The 15,367-nt window shown below is 37.2% G+C and overlaps 1 protein-coding gene across 7 annotated transcripts in view; it reads left to right on the top strand.

Moving 5' to 3' along the window:
- The window catches only part of TMCC3 (transmembrane and coiled-coil domain family 3), a 316,968-nt gene that overhangs the window by 233,007 nt on the left and 68,594 nt on the right, over positions 1–15,367 (top strand). Inside the window, exon 2 of one of the 7 annotated variants that reach the window (XM_074271228.1) lies at positions 3,965–4,103. The exons of 5 other annotated variants lie outside the window; for them this stretch is intronic. In XM_074271228.1, the coding sequence (XP_074127329.1) occupies positions 3,965–4,103 (139 nt within the window). Of the gene's footprint in view, positions 1–3,964; positions 4,104–13,781; positions 14,638–15,367 lie in introns of those variants that run through there. One more of the 7 variants, XM_074271234.1, reaches the window with a different exon arrangement.

Below are 15,367 nucleotides of genomic sequence, written 5' to 3'. Positions count from 1 at the left end.
AGTATTTTATTTTTCCAAATACATGCAAGGCTAGTTTTCAACATTCACTCTTGCAAAACCTCATGTTCCAAATTTTTCTTCCCTTTCCCCATCCTCAAGTTAGCAATATAGGCTAAACATGTGCAATTCTTCCAAACATAGCTCCATATTCATCATGCTGCACAAGAAAAATCAAATCAGAAGGGGAAAAAACATGAGAGAAGAAAACAAGCCTGGACTGGATCACCTCAGAAGTCCACCACTCAATGAATAAATATTTATCACATGCCTATTATGTGCCAGACACTGTTAAACACTAAGGATATAAAGAAAGGTAAAAGAAAATTCCTGTCTTCAATGAGCTCACAGTCCAATGGGGCCAAGCTAAGGACAAGTAAACTATAGACAAGATAAAATGGAATAATCAGCAGAAGGAAAGCAGTGTGATTAAGGAACTAGGAAAGGCTTTCAATACTCCAGACAGCAGCATTCAGCCGACACTCGAAAAGAAGCCAGGAGGTGGAGAAATCTATGATTCCATGATTGCATCTCTCCTCTGTTGTTGTGCTCCTGAAAATGTTCAGCAAGTCGAAGCATGTCAGTGACACATTTCCACTTTGAGGGAGGACTTAACTTCCTGTTCTTGTGAGTAATTGCTGATGTTGTCGGAGAAATATGTTCAGGGGGATTGAAGGCACAAAGTAATGCTTATGGTTGGAGCCTGTCTTGGGTGATGGATCACCTTTCATAAATCCTTCCTTTGGTGTTCTCTTATCACTTCCTCTGGACTCAATTTAGAAAAGGAGCCAAGTGAGAGAGAAACTAGGATGACTCAGTGAGTGGAAAGTGAAGTATGAAATGTTTCTGCCTTAGGATCAATTCTTTGATATGTTCCTCTAGACCTGTGATTTTCATTACTGGAGGGAATTCCCTTTAAGGAAATTCCCCCTACTAATGCTGATCTTTATTGTTGTTGCTGTTGTGGGGCGTTTTGTTTTGTTTTGTTTTGTTTTGTTTTGTTTTTCAAAAATCATATTTAACTCTTCATGACCCCATTCGGGTTTTCTTGGCAAAGATCCTGGAGTGGTTTGCCATTTCCTTCTCCAGCTCGTTAGACAGATGAGGAAACTGAGGCAAATTGGGTTAGGTGACTGGGTTAGGTAACTGAGACTGGATTTGAACTCAGGAAAAGGAGTTTTTCTAACTTCAGGCCCTGTGCTCTATTCATTGCACCATTTGACTGCCCAATGATGTTCTAATTTCTGGAAATATTAGAATTTTTTTTAGGAAGATTAAGTATATGTCAGCCTTCTATATGAGATTTTTCTAAGATTTTTCTTTTCCTCTCTGCCACATTCCTTCCCCTCCATAGCCTTGATATAACAGGCACTTAATAAATGTTTATGTTGTCGGGAGGAAGAGAAGAGAGGAAGGGAGAAAGGAAGGAAGGAAGGAAGGAAGGAAGGAAGGAAGGAAGGAAGGAAGGAAGGAAGGAAGGAAGGAAGGAAGGAAAGAAAGAAAGGAAGTTAGGAAGTTGGGAGACTTGGATTCTAACTTGGCTATCCCACTAACTAAATATATGATTTAAAGTAAGTCATATAATTTCCCTAGATCTCAGTTCTCTCATCTGTAAACTGAGAGCTTTGGACTAAATGATCTCTTTGGGATCTGTTTGATTTTGGACAAAGTCTGGACTAGCTTCTAAATCCCACCAGACCTAATCCAATCTGGTTTACCCATCATCCTAGCCCATTGCATGACGCTTTGGAAGCTGAAATCCATCTATTCTGAATAAATTACTTCATCCTTAGACTTTTAGCCACCATCTATTACATTTTTATACCAGAATCTGTTTGTCTATTCATTCCTTGAGTTCATATGTTGTCAGCACATGGAACACTACTGAGAACAGAAGGATCTTTTCCTATTCCCAAGAACCACCTTGGGATCAAAACCTGATATTGGGTAGAGTCGAAAGGGATGAAAAATTGAGTAACTTTTCTATCTCTTCATTCCTAGTCATTTTCCTGAATGGTTAAATGAATTCTCAGCATCATCAACCGTGATTTAGTGAGCTGTCTTCTCAAGGGCCCTCCAACAAAGATTTTTTTCCGCTTCTAGATCGGACTTGATTATGAAGTGATCTCTCAGGGATATCTTACTGTGCATTTGTCTTTGGAACATTTTTCTTTCTAGCATGATAGAATCACCCTTTCTTTTCTTTCCCTCCCCTCCTGAGGCAAGTCCACATACTTCCTCACAGTGAAGGATAAGACTTTAAATAAAACATGTTTGAAGAACCCTTGCAGTAATAATTATTTAATAGATTGCTGTTGTTTTGTATCTTTAAATAAGGCTCCTGGACTATCCAGCCTACTCAAATAAAAATAGGCTTCTCTTTTCCTTTCTCTTGCCCTTCTATTTCCTTCTCTAGAAAATGGGGCCAGAGTGGGGTTAACCATAGCAATACAAATGCCAGATGGACGAGCCATTTCTACACCTTCTTGGGCCACACTCTCTCTTCAGTATTCCTTGAGCACATTCAAGATTAAAGAGAATCACAGTGCTTTCTCTAACATCACTCAGCTTAGACCAGGAGAATGTGAAAGTAATGGTATATCCAGTAGAAGATAAACTCTTTGAGAGCATTTTTTTTAAATTTGGCTTTTGTATCCCCAGAATTTAGCATAGTGCCTTCCCTGAATATTGAAGATGATCAATCAACAAATGCTTATTGAATGAATGTTTGGATTGGAGTAAGGCATTTGACAGAGGTTCCATGAATGGTAGTGACTATTTTTGCTTTTCCTTGTATGCTCAATGCTTAGCACATAGTAAAGATTGAACAAATGCAGAGGAAAAAATGGAGAAATATAGTCCATATGCTCATATATTAGGGTAGAAATAGGGCTGGCTGAATGAATAGAACCAGTCCTAAAAAGTCATCATTTTTTCCTTTTAAAAAAATTAACAGTTTAGTTTGACTTACATTTTCAAAATTAATCTATCCTTATTAAATATTAAACAAATTTTAAAAAATAATAAGGTCCTCCATGCATAGTCCAAGCAAGACAACATTAACCATCTCTAAAACTGGCATATGTTTCTGTACATTTTCAGTTCATCATTTATAGTGGGAAGTGAGTTGCATGTTCATTGCTTTTTGGATAGTTTTGACTCATGGTTTATAATTGCATTGATCAGAGTTCTAATGTCCCAAAGAATCCACTGCTAGCCTAGTATAGTATCCCAGGGATCTCTCCTTGACCATATCAGTGATTTAGGTGAAGGTATAAGTGATATATTTATCCAGTTTCTGAATAATTTGAAACAGGAAAAGAACATTAATATAGATGACAGAGTTGGGATTTTTACTCTCCTCCCCCTCAAAAAAAAAAAAAGGTCTTGGCAGGCTAAAAATATGGGCAGAATTTAATACAATGAATTTTAATTAACAGAAATGGAAAGAGATATATTCGTTCAGTTAATATAAGGAAAAACTTTGCAACAATCAGAACTCAGCAAAAGAATAGACTGCCTTGGGAGAAGATAATGGAGTCCCCCTCACTGGAAGCTTTAAATTGACTCATCAGGTATTCTATAGGAGGAATTCCTTGTCTGCATGTAAATTGGACTAAGTGAGAGTTGAAGTCCACTCCAAAAGAATCTGCAGTTCTATGTAGTGACCCAGCTGCCTTTCCCAGAGACTCCTGGAATGGGATTTGAGCCGGGCTCTAAATGTACTCGTGTTATAGATGAGTGTCCACCTAGGTTATTCCACTCTGGGTCAAACTAACCCACAGAATACACCTGACTGGGCACTATCTTTGTGTCAAATGACCAAAAACCTAGCCTAAATAGGCTTTGAAATCTTCTTACTACTTGATCAATATACTGGCTCTTGAAATAAAAATTTAAAAATATTTACTAAGAAACCTTGGAATTATCCCTGCAATACCAACCTCTGGATTTTTTTTCCCCTCAGTGAAAAGAAAATCCAGTGTTTTAAGAGTCTCAGTCAACTTCTTTGGCTTAATTCAGACAGAAGAGGGATGCTGCTGAAGAAGAGAAAGGCACGTGGATCGCTAATTGCCATGGCAACCGGCAGGTTCTCTAGTAGGATGGTGTGTGTTTACTGCTTTTTGTAACCTAAACGAGGTGCCTTTTGAGAGACAATAAAAATGAGGCTTTCTTGCGGACTAACGGAGCACATTTACGGTGGTGCTTTAGGGCCATGTTAGCTATGTAAAACAGTCTGATAGTTTCCCTATACCTTTTTGTCAGGTAGATTCTGGAGTAGAACATTTAATGTTCACCCAGAAGTAATTATAGTCTCAATTTTAGAGGTGAAAAGAAACCTTAGAAAAAGGGGGAAGGGGAGAAGAATAGAAATTTTAAAATTGGGTTCTGCCTTAACTCTAGAAGACTTGGGAAAGCAAGGATTTGGTGGTGGTTTTTTTTTTTTTTTTTTTAAATAATTCCCCTGCTCTTCAACCTCACTGAATATGTCTCCTGGCAATCAGTGTCTCTAAATGACTGTCAAACTCAAGACTCTATCGGTCAGTCAGACATTAAGCATTAAGTACTTATTCCATACCAAGGGCACTGGGTATACAAAGAATGGCAAAAATAAGATCCTGCCTTCAAGGAGCAAGGAGATGGTGTGTATATAACTAGACACATATAAGATTTATACAGAGTAAGTAGAATGTCTCAAAGGGGAATCACTTACCTCCTGGGACCATATTTAGATTGTAGGTTCTCTCTCTGGGAATGATGATAGTGCCAAACATTTAGAGCCAGATATGATCATAGAAGGCATCTATTAATCTTCTCATTGTACAGATGGGGAATTAATGATAATAACATTAGTATTTTTATAACACTTTAAGATTTGTGAAACACTTTACAAAAACAAACTACTTTTATCCTTATGACAATTATGGGAGATTGGCGCTATTGTTATAGCTATTTTCACAGATGGGGAAACTGAGGCACAAAGAAGTTAAGGAACTTAGCCAGAGGGACACAACTAGGAAGTGTTGGAGGCAGCATTTGAATTAAGATCTTCCTAGCTCACTTTCCCTACTACTCCATACTGTCTAACTTCCCTTGTAGCCAGGCCAGGCTTTTCACTAATTCCTAATGCCATGTGTCAATTCAGTCTTCCAGTTTTTGCTTTATTTTTCAGATGAATGAACACCTTCATGAGGAGGTGGCCAATACAGTGTAAATAGAGAATTTAGGACTTTGAGTTAAGAAGTTCTGAGTTCAAATCCTGCCTTTGAGACTAAATAGCATTTTTTAACCTTTCAAAAGTCTTACTTTCCCTCATCTATACAATAGTTTAAGAATACTACTAATATCTATCTTATAGAATGGTTATGAGGCATCATATGTATAAATGCTTTGCAGCCTAGATTTTACTGTGTAATTTTATATCATTACCTCGTTTTCCTCAATGAGCCTTCCCTTTAAGTCGAGTTTTTTTTAACCTGATGTTCATGATGTCTATGAATGTTGTTGTTGTTCTACAGTATTTTAATAGTTGTATTTCAGTATTAATTTCCTTTGCAATATTTGTGTTTTTTATTTTATTTTATGAATTTAAAAAAATATTATTCTGAAAGAGGTACATAGGCTTCTTCAGACTGACTGCTAAAGTGTTCTAAAACACAGAAAAAGTTAAAATTTTCCTCCTTCAAGATCTTCTTTTTGTCTCTTAAAGCTCTCCACAAGGGGGCAGCTAGGTGGCGCAGTGGATAGAACACTGGCCTTGAATTCAGGAGGACCCGAGTTCAAATCTGGTCTCAGACACTTAACACTTCCTAACTGTGTGACCCTGGGCAAATCACTTAACCCCAGCCTCAGGGAAAAAAAAAAGAAAAAAAGGTCTCCACAATCTGATTGCAGCCTGTCTAGGCTTATGCCCTCCTTACCCCCATCCCACTGCTATTATACTCTACTTTCTGGGCCAAATTAGATAAATTGCTGTCAATATTTGACCATACCTTGCTACCAGGCCCTTGAGTATATTTGTTGAATTCAGCAGCATTCTCCCAAACTACTACAACCCCCATCTTGAGGAAAACATTCTGCCTTCCAGACTCCCAGGAGAAAAGAACTCCTTATCTGGTCCTAAAACTACTTCCTTTGTGGCCTGAAGATCTTAACTTCTGCCATTTCAGAAGCTGCTTGCCTCTTGCCTCACTCATCCAGTCTCCTGTTCTAGCTAGTCCAGAGCCAGTGCTGTAAGCAAGATCTTCCAGATGTATTAGCTCTTGACAACAGTCATCTTTCAGTGGATACCATATCAATTTCTTAAGTGGAAGCCTGCATCTCTCGGTTCCTCTTAGGCCTGTACATCTACATCTTTATTCTATATGTGCCTGCTAGTAGTTTTTTCCTCTAATTACAAAGGGAAGGGAAAGAAAGGGCAAGGAAGGAAATTCCTTGTTCAAATTGTCCCAGAGACCTCTAAGAAAAAGAAATAAAAATGTGGGATTCTTAGACTTACTCTGCATGGACTCAATGAGTAAAGCTTAAAGCAGGGACTAGAGAGAATTTACAGGAAGACAGATATCAGACCAATTTATTAACAATAAGAGGTGCCCCAAAGGAGATGAAGAAATGAACTTGGACCAAGAAAATTGAGAAAAACAGAGTTTGTTCTTTTTTTATTCAGATCTAAAAAATTTCATCCTATTTTTTCAATTTTCTTTGTGGATTTTTAAAAAAATTGTACTTTCAATTGGTACTGTTGGTCCTTTGAAATGTTCTTAAATTCTGTTCCTTCTAGTGTAAATTTCCCTTTTGCTCCCTCTGTCCTTCCTTCCTTCCTTCCTTCCTTCCTTCCTTCCTTTCTTCCTTCCTTCCTTCCTTCCTTCCCTCCTTCCCTCCAACACTGTGCTTAAACAGTCGTCAGTTACAACACAATAATTTGATGCCTACAGTGGTGCTAAGCACTGCTGAAACAGACACACAAAGGAAATAGGTCCTGTTCTCTAGGAATTTTCATTCTGTTATGTTTAAGTAGAATCAGCAAGTATTTATTAAGCACCTGATTTGTTCCAGGTCCTATGTTCAGTGCTGGGGATGCAAAGAAAGGCACACACAATCTCTGTCTCCAAGTTCACATTCTAATTTTATACATATAATTAAATTTAGAACATACACTAAGCCTCCTTAGGGAAATGACTTCCTTTTTTTTTTTTTTAAATGACTCTTGATCTGAACATTGAAGAAAGCTAGAAATCTGAAGGAGGGAAAGTACATTTAGACAGCTTCTGTGAAGACATAAAACCTGTTTGACAGGGCTGCTGGAGAGGGGATTCTTCATTTGATTACTGGATATTTGGACTAGTTGGAGAGTTTTAGATTCTATATCTATTAGCAGATACTTATTTTTAGACATTACTCTGGCCATCTAGCTGCCTAAGCCTGTTTCTCAGAGGAAGCCAGAAATCTTTTTTGTTAGCGTTTGAAATGGGGCCCATGATCTTTGATCCAGAAAAAAACACTGGGGTTAAATTCAATCTGGGAACAAGTTGGCCAATTCCAATTGACCCTAAGGAACATCTGCATTAGTAGAAGAAAATAATCCAGAATTTCCTACATTGATAAATTCATAGGTCCTGACCCACACTGCATGAAAAAAAAAATTATAGTAGCTGACATTTCGATAGCACAGTTTGTGATGTCATAGTTTGTGACAGCTACTTTACCTGACATTTTATATTTTAGTTATATTATGACTCTAGTTGCCAGCCTTGAAATTTAAGGGACAGAGTCAGTACCCATAAATTGATCTCTTTCCTATTCCTGGGGATTTCTCTGAGCACATTTCTGTGGCTCAATATAATTAATATAAGGTTATCTGTGAAATATGAACACTTACACACTGTAGATAAGAAAGTTAATTCAGCACATCTTTGTTATTTTTAAAAATTATTATAGCTTTTTATTTTCAAAACATATGTATAGATAAATTTCAACATTCACCCTTGAAAAACCTTGTATTCCAATTTTTTCCCTCCCTTCCCTTCAACTCCTCCCCTAGATGGCAAGTAATCCAATATATGTTAAACATGTGCAGTTCTTCTGTATATACTTCCACAGCTATCATGCTGAACAAGAAAAATCAGATCAAAAAGGGAAAAAATAAGAAAGAAAACAAATTAGAAGCAAACAACAACAAAAAAACTGAAAATCCTATGTTGTGATCCACACTCAGTCCCACAGTCCTCTCTCTGGAGCACATCTTTATTATTTAAAAAAAATTTACTGTGTGGTAGGGAGAAGCCTTAGATAAAGCCATAGCTCCAGCCCTCATGTAGCTTTTGTAGTTCCAAGTATAGGACATACATAGAAATAAATAATAGCTATATAACACCTGAGGAGGATGGGATAGGACACTGCTGCCAGATGGGATAAAGGATGGTGTCATGGCAGAGATGGCATTTGAACTGAACTTTTCATCAGGGGTTAAGAGCAACTGGAAGGATTGAGAAAGGGGGCGTGCAGTCTCTGGAACCACAGAGAAAAAGCCTGGAGGCATGGATGTGTGCCTTTGACTAATTTTGCTGTCATAAAGGACATGAAATGGTAGGCTTCTACCAGATTCCAGATAAACTTGAATTCATAGGTTCATAGGTTTAAAACTGGAAGGGAGAAAGTATAGTGAGTCCAGCCCCCTTATTTTTATAAAGGGGGGAAAAAACCCATTATCAGCAAATCAGGAAAATATGAGTTCGAATTTGGTCTCAGTCACTTACTAACTGTGTGACTTTGGGTTTGTCTACCTCAGTTTCCTCAACTGTGAAATGGGAATAATAATAATAATAATGATAATAGTTCTTATTTCCAGGCTTGTTATGAGAATCAAATGAGATAAGATTTGAGAAGTGCTTAGCACTTCGGGTATATAGTAGGTGCTATATAAATGCTCAGATGTAGATGATGACAAATCTGAGACACAAAGTTATTGAGTGTTTTGCTTCAGCATTTCATAGCTGATAAACATCTGGAGCAGGTTTTGATATTCTTCATTACTTTAGGTACAACTCTCTATACCAACTGCTTCTCACTTCCAGAATATTTTCACTTTTGCTTAGAAAGCCATAGGGGGAATCATTGAAAAGTCTAGACAGATCTAGTCTTAAAAATTGACCAGTGGTCACTAATTACCTGCTAGGTATCAAGCACTCAGTTAGATTCTGTTGTTACAAAGACCCCAAAACAAACAAACAAACAAATAAAAGGTTCCTGCCCTCAAGGAGCTTATACTCTATTGGGAGAGCCCAAGTGTTTTTTGGAGAGGACCATGATCTCCAGAAGGCATGTCAGGATGTGCAAGTGAATTTGATTTAAATGGGAAGAAGAGGGATGTGTGCAAAGTCACCAGCCCCACTTTTCCCTCCAGAGCCATTTGGGTTCTGTGAGAAGATAGAGATCAAGACTAGAGATACAACATAAATACAAAACATAAGTCATCCATAATAGTGTGAAAGGTGATCTGGGAAGGAATTATAAAGCTTAAGCTTTTATTTTCAGAGGTTCAAACTTTTTCTCAACAAATATTAATCATCACAAAGTTATTGTCATGTATACATATATTGTATTTAACTTGTACTTTAAAATATTTAACATGTATTGGTCAACCTGCCAACTGGGGGAAGGGGTGGACAGGAGGGGAAAAGTTGAACAAAAGGTTTTGCAATTGTCATTGCCGAAAAATTACCCTTACATATATCTTGTAAATAAAAACAAAAAACAGCAACAACAAAACAAAGTTATTGTCATAGTTCACATAAGTGATAGCTATGTCCTGACCTAGGATAGCAGCAATGTGAAACTAGAGAAGATGGAAATCTTTTTAAATTTCTGGGCTTGCAACATACACAAGACAGTTCGGATGGCATTAGCAAATAAGTGCTAAGATAAATCACCTAAACTCTCTATGTATCACTTCTTTATAAAATCAAGGGATTAGACTTGAGGTTCTAATTTATGACTCCACTACTGGCCACCTATGCCTCTCCTTATTTAATGCCTCACTTGAGGTTAGTGCAGAATGGAAATTGAATATTCTATAGGGGAATGGAGTTATTCTTATTGTCATATCTAGATTTATAATAGTTTGTGCCAATTTAGGGCTATTAGATATTCGAGTCATTTTATGTATACCAATTCATTGAATGCACACAGCAGTGCTGTAGGGTGGATAGTATATATTTTCTTTTGTAAGTTCATTAATTAAAAAGGATAAGTTGTCATCTATAAAATGAAGGGTTTAGGACTAAATGACTCCTAGGTTTCTTTCAGGTCTTAAGTTGAATGATCAAATTATTATTATTATTTTTTTTTTTAATGGATGAAGAAACTAAAAAGTAGGCTGTGACTCATTTAGGGTCCTTCCTGTCTTTTCTCACTCCTAGTTGCCAGAGTCAAAGCACCTCATTAAGCAATGATTCCATATAGTTATGTCCCAACAATGGATCCCACAAAGTGACTAAACATAGATCCATACTGTTCAATTATAATTACATAAAATATGGTCATATAGATAGATAGATAGATATACACATTTGTGTGTGTGTGTGTGTATATATATATATATATATATATATATATATATATATATATATATATATATATATATACACATATATACACACATACATATATATGGGCTGTCTTAGAAAATCTTAGCTTTAGTAGATAAAACAGATGTACCAAAAAGTACGCATAAAACATTAGAACTTCAGAGATAACCAGTATAGATATTCCCAAAATAAATTCAATATAAATTTGGGAAGAAAGACCACTGGAATTTAGGGTATTCAAGAAAGGCTTTCCACCAACCGAAGAATTCTTAAGCTTTTGTTGTTGTTGTTGATGTTTCAGGTAGAGATTATTATGGAAAATAAAGATGTCATTTTATTTTCCCCATGCAAATTTGCATCCTTCCTGAAATATAAGAACCTTATCTTCAAAGAATTGACCTTGAAGATAAATTTTGAGAGTCTGAGGAAAGGAAAGAAGGGAGGATTTTTGACAGATTTGCCCAAAAGCCAAAATAGATGAAAGGGTTGAGTTTGTGACACTTTCTGGCCAGGAAAATTCCAGCCAGCCCTATCTGTGCATCCTCTTTGATGGCAGGAGATTCCCAAGCATCCTCTAGAGGGAGCCCAATGTGTCTGGTCCAGGGCATGAGTAAGTAAGTGTTAGCTTAAGGAGGCTTGGGATGGAATGGATGTGAACCTTGGGGGTCTGTGCTGTTGTTCAGACTAGTGGGCCTTGTCCAGGGCCACCTCCTGGGATGACAAGATGGGATGAGGGCAGAGAGAGAGCACATTTCTTTGGGAACCAGATTATCCTAAAATTCCTGGCAAAATTCACAGTGAAATTGATTTAACTTTATCAAGCCCTTCAAACTCTTCCTTTTATAAATGGAAAGGTGGAGATCCATAGTGGTCAGATAAGATGCAGCCTTTTGGGTCAAGCTACCTTTTTTTCCTTTTAATTTTTGTTAGTACCAACACAATTTAGGAGATTAGAAGACCAGAAATTTAGAACTGGAAGGGACATTCAAGATCTTATCATAAGTTTTTGAAAATTGGAAAAAATTCTCTTATTGGAAGTCTTCAAGAAGAAGGTCGATCAGTAGTCGTTTTGTATGTTATAGTGAGATTTCCATTGGTGTATGGATTGGATTAGGGAGTTTCTAGGGTCTGATCCTACTCTGAAATTGGAGGCAAATGACTTTCAGGAGAGAATGACTTAATTGTTGTAAAAAGAAGTTCCCTGAGTCTATATTGAGTACCTTTTCCCTTAAAAATTATTTTCTTAACAAATTCTGATAATTGTTAATAAGTAAATAATTTCTTCCCAAAGACTGTATAATCAACAAAATAAAAATAAAAGAGGATTGTTCATGAGGCTGCAAATTTCTATTATATACAATCTTAAATTCTTTCCTTATATTTTTACCTCACTTGGGATAGTTGGTGGTGGTGGTTGTTTTGTTTTTGTTTTGTTTTTGTTTTAGTCAAAATACTACAGAAATAATTTATTTAAGTATGAAATCATAGAATCATAACTAACTGCAATGGTCACCAAGTCTGACCATGAATAGAATCCTAACCATAACATAATAATAATCATTCAGTCTCTGCTTTTTTTTTTTTTTTTTTTTTTACCATCAGTGTGTACCTAAATAAATAACAACATACAATATTTAGATAACTTATATTAAGATTTGATCCTTATGGTGACCCTTTGAAATCAGTATAGGTGTCATTGCCATTTTACAAATGAGAACACTGAGGTTTGTCCATGGTAATCCATGTAGTAAGTGTGAGAGAAGAGCTTAAGCCTGATCTTCTGCCTTCAGGTCAAAAGCTTTATCCATTAAACCATAATGTTCCCCACTGCCCAAGGTTTGTTCACATTTTTTCTCTATTGACAATTTCTTTAAGTATCTGCAAGTTTGGATCAATTTAATTATCATTTTAGTTCTCTTGGTATTTCCCTTCATGTTGGTATAAGCATACAGACAGAAAATGAACACCAAAGGAATGGATCAATAACTCTTGAAAATTATTTCCTTTCCTCCTTAGAGGATTAAGACCAGACCTAATTAGATTAAGTTTAATTAATACAAATGTAAAGTCTTCTCTTTAGGTATAAAAAGAAACTGAGCTTCATTATTACAAAGTGAAGGAGGGAATGGTGGAACTGGGCAAAAACTTTTCTGAAAAAGATCTGGAAGGATTCTTGGATTACAAGCCCAGCATGAATCAATACGGTGATGTTGGCCAGGGAAGGTCAAAGCAAACTCAAACTGAGTGAGGTATAGTGTCCAGGTTGAGGGAGTTGACCATCCTGCTACACTTTGTCCTGCTCATATAAGGAATCTTATGTTGAAATCTGGCTTTTGTTTTTTAACGAGGTTATTAATAAAAGCTGGAGTGTATCCAGGGTGATGGATGATATTGAGGCTATGTGAAAACTGATTCAAAGAACCAGGGATGTTTGATCCAGAGAAGGGAAACCTTAACAGGGTGTATGTGTGTGTGTGTTTGAAGGACTATTAAGGGAAAGGGGACTGAATCTGATCTACTTGCCCTTAAAGAACAGAAAGAAGCATTTTTAGGTGAAATTTGCAAAGATATAAAGGAAAGCACTTTGTAGGACTTTAAACCTTTAACACAAAGGGACTTCGGAGTCCAGCCTGTTCACTCTGTTGGGATCCAAGGTATGAGCCCAAAAGATATATAATCAATCAAGTAGTGGAGAGGAGTCCAAACTCGCCCTTCTTGGAACAACCAGAGGGAGCCAACACAACTGTGTTTACCCATCACCAATTATCTGTTCCTCATCCATTCACTACTTTGAAGCTCCCAAATGCCCACCTTCTTCCTTGCCACTGACCCCATGGGGTAGGTATAACCTACCCATACATTGAGGCATAGGTGCTGTCCCTTGCCCCCAAATCACCTTTAACTGACAAATACCTCTCAAAAGATAAATTCTGTGACTATGGAGGAAAAGGGTGGAGACCTTTGTTTGTGTAGATCAGATTGAGTCACACAGTATTAGGCTTGTATCTCAAGGCCTAGAAGGGATGTTAGGGACCATGGATTCCAACCTCTTGTTTTATAGATAAAACAAATTCATAAACATTAAATAACTTGTAATGTGACCCTGAGGAAGCTGGGTCACATTCATTAAAGTCAGGTGGAAGAATACTTGAAAATATTCCCCTAGCCCTCTTTAATGTGACATGATATAATTTATAAATAAATATACGTATTTTAGGGCTGCATGCTCATTTTTTTCCTTTTTTTAAAAAAAATCATTAGAGGTACATGATCCAAAAAGTTGATCTAACTCAAAACACCTTATTTTACAGATAGGGAAACTGAGGCTAAGAGAAGTCAAATTATTTGTCCAAGTCAGAGGCATGATTTGAATTGTACTCCAGTGTCAGTATTATAGCAAGCTGTTACTCCTCCTAAAAAATGGGTCACTGGATCATAGGTTTAGAACTAGAAAGATTCTCTAGCTCTATTCCCATTTTACAGATAAGGAAACTGAGGACCTGGGGGACTTGCCCAGTATCACTGGGCTTGTACGAGTTAGCATGGATATTACTTAAATGCAGAGGTTTTCACTGTAGAGCCAGCAACCTTTCCTTCAGAACTTCCCAAAAGTGGAATGACCCGCCTTCGGTGGGGAGTGATGAATTCCCTGTTCTTGGGAGATCTTTCAATAATGGCTCAGGGATTTCTAACCAGGGACCTGCTAGAGAAGACTCATGTCCAAGTACAGCTTGACCCAGACAGTCTTAAAGGTCTTATTTAGCTCAAGAGACTCTCATTGCTGCTCTCAGGAAGATGCTTTTATCAACCATGAAAGGCTGTGAATAGTGGTGGTGTTCCTTTTATCTACAGAAAACAGGCTTGGTGATTCCGGGAACCATCAATTATCTAGGGAATGAGAGTGGGGAAAGGGAAGGGCAGGATACAGCCCTCCTAAGTGAGGAGAGGACAGTTTGGGGACTAGAGCCACTAGTCTGATCCCTCGTGGAAATTGTCCTGCTGCCTTTGCTTAGGATGCTGAGATTCTACGAAATCTGAAATTTGGAGTCATAAGGTAAGTGGCTTTCTCTGCCAGTGATTTTTCTGAAAGCCTAATATGATATTTGTCAGATTACAAAAGGTATTGATATGGTTGAGAGAAACCTTCCTTTATTGTCAAGGAAAATAAGCTCTTGGGCAGTTTGGAAATGTCGGCTGAAATGAATATTGCATCTTGGTGACTGATAATCTACCCGTGTTTGCTAAAGAGCTCCTCAGATTTTGGGTAGCCTGCTTGGAAAGATTGTAGATACCTTGTGGAAGAGTGCCTGAAAATATTCTCTCAGCCCCCTTTCTCAGCATTTAAAATATTAATCGTTTTTTTTTTTTTAATCTTACCCTGAAAAGATTTGTTTTTGAAACCTTGAATTTGGACTCGAAGGAAAGATTTCAACATCTAGTTATTATTTAGTAACTATTTTGTGATCTATTTGGGGTTTTCTTAGCAGAGATACTGAAGCGGTTTACCATTTCCTTCTCCAGCTCATTTGATAGACAAAGAAATTAAAGCAAATAAGATTAAGTGATTTCCTCAATAAATGTTTGAGGCCAGATTTGAAACATCTAAGTTTAGACAAATAAGAATAGATAGACAGCTGGATAGTTCAGTGGATAGAGTGGAGGAAAAAATGAGTTCAAATCTGGCCTCAGAAAGTAGCTGTGTGACTTGCTTGCCTCAGTTTCCCTATCTATAACATGAGCTGGAGAAGGAAGTAGCAAACCACTCCTGTGTCAGGGCTAAGAAA

Source organism: Sminthopsis crassicaudata, chromosome 5, assembly GCF_048593235.1.
Source record: "Sminthopsis crassicaudata isolate SCR6 chromosome 5, ASM4859323v1, whole genome shotgun sequence".
Taxonomy (NCBI): Eukaryota; Metazoa; Chordata; class Mammalia; order Dasyuromorphia; family Dasyuridae; genus Sminthopsis; species Sminthopsis crassicaudata.
Note: the sequence above shows the minus strand (reverse complement) of the source record. Positions and strands in the feature narration are given on the sequence as shown.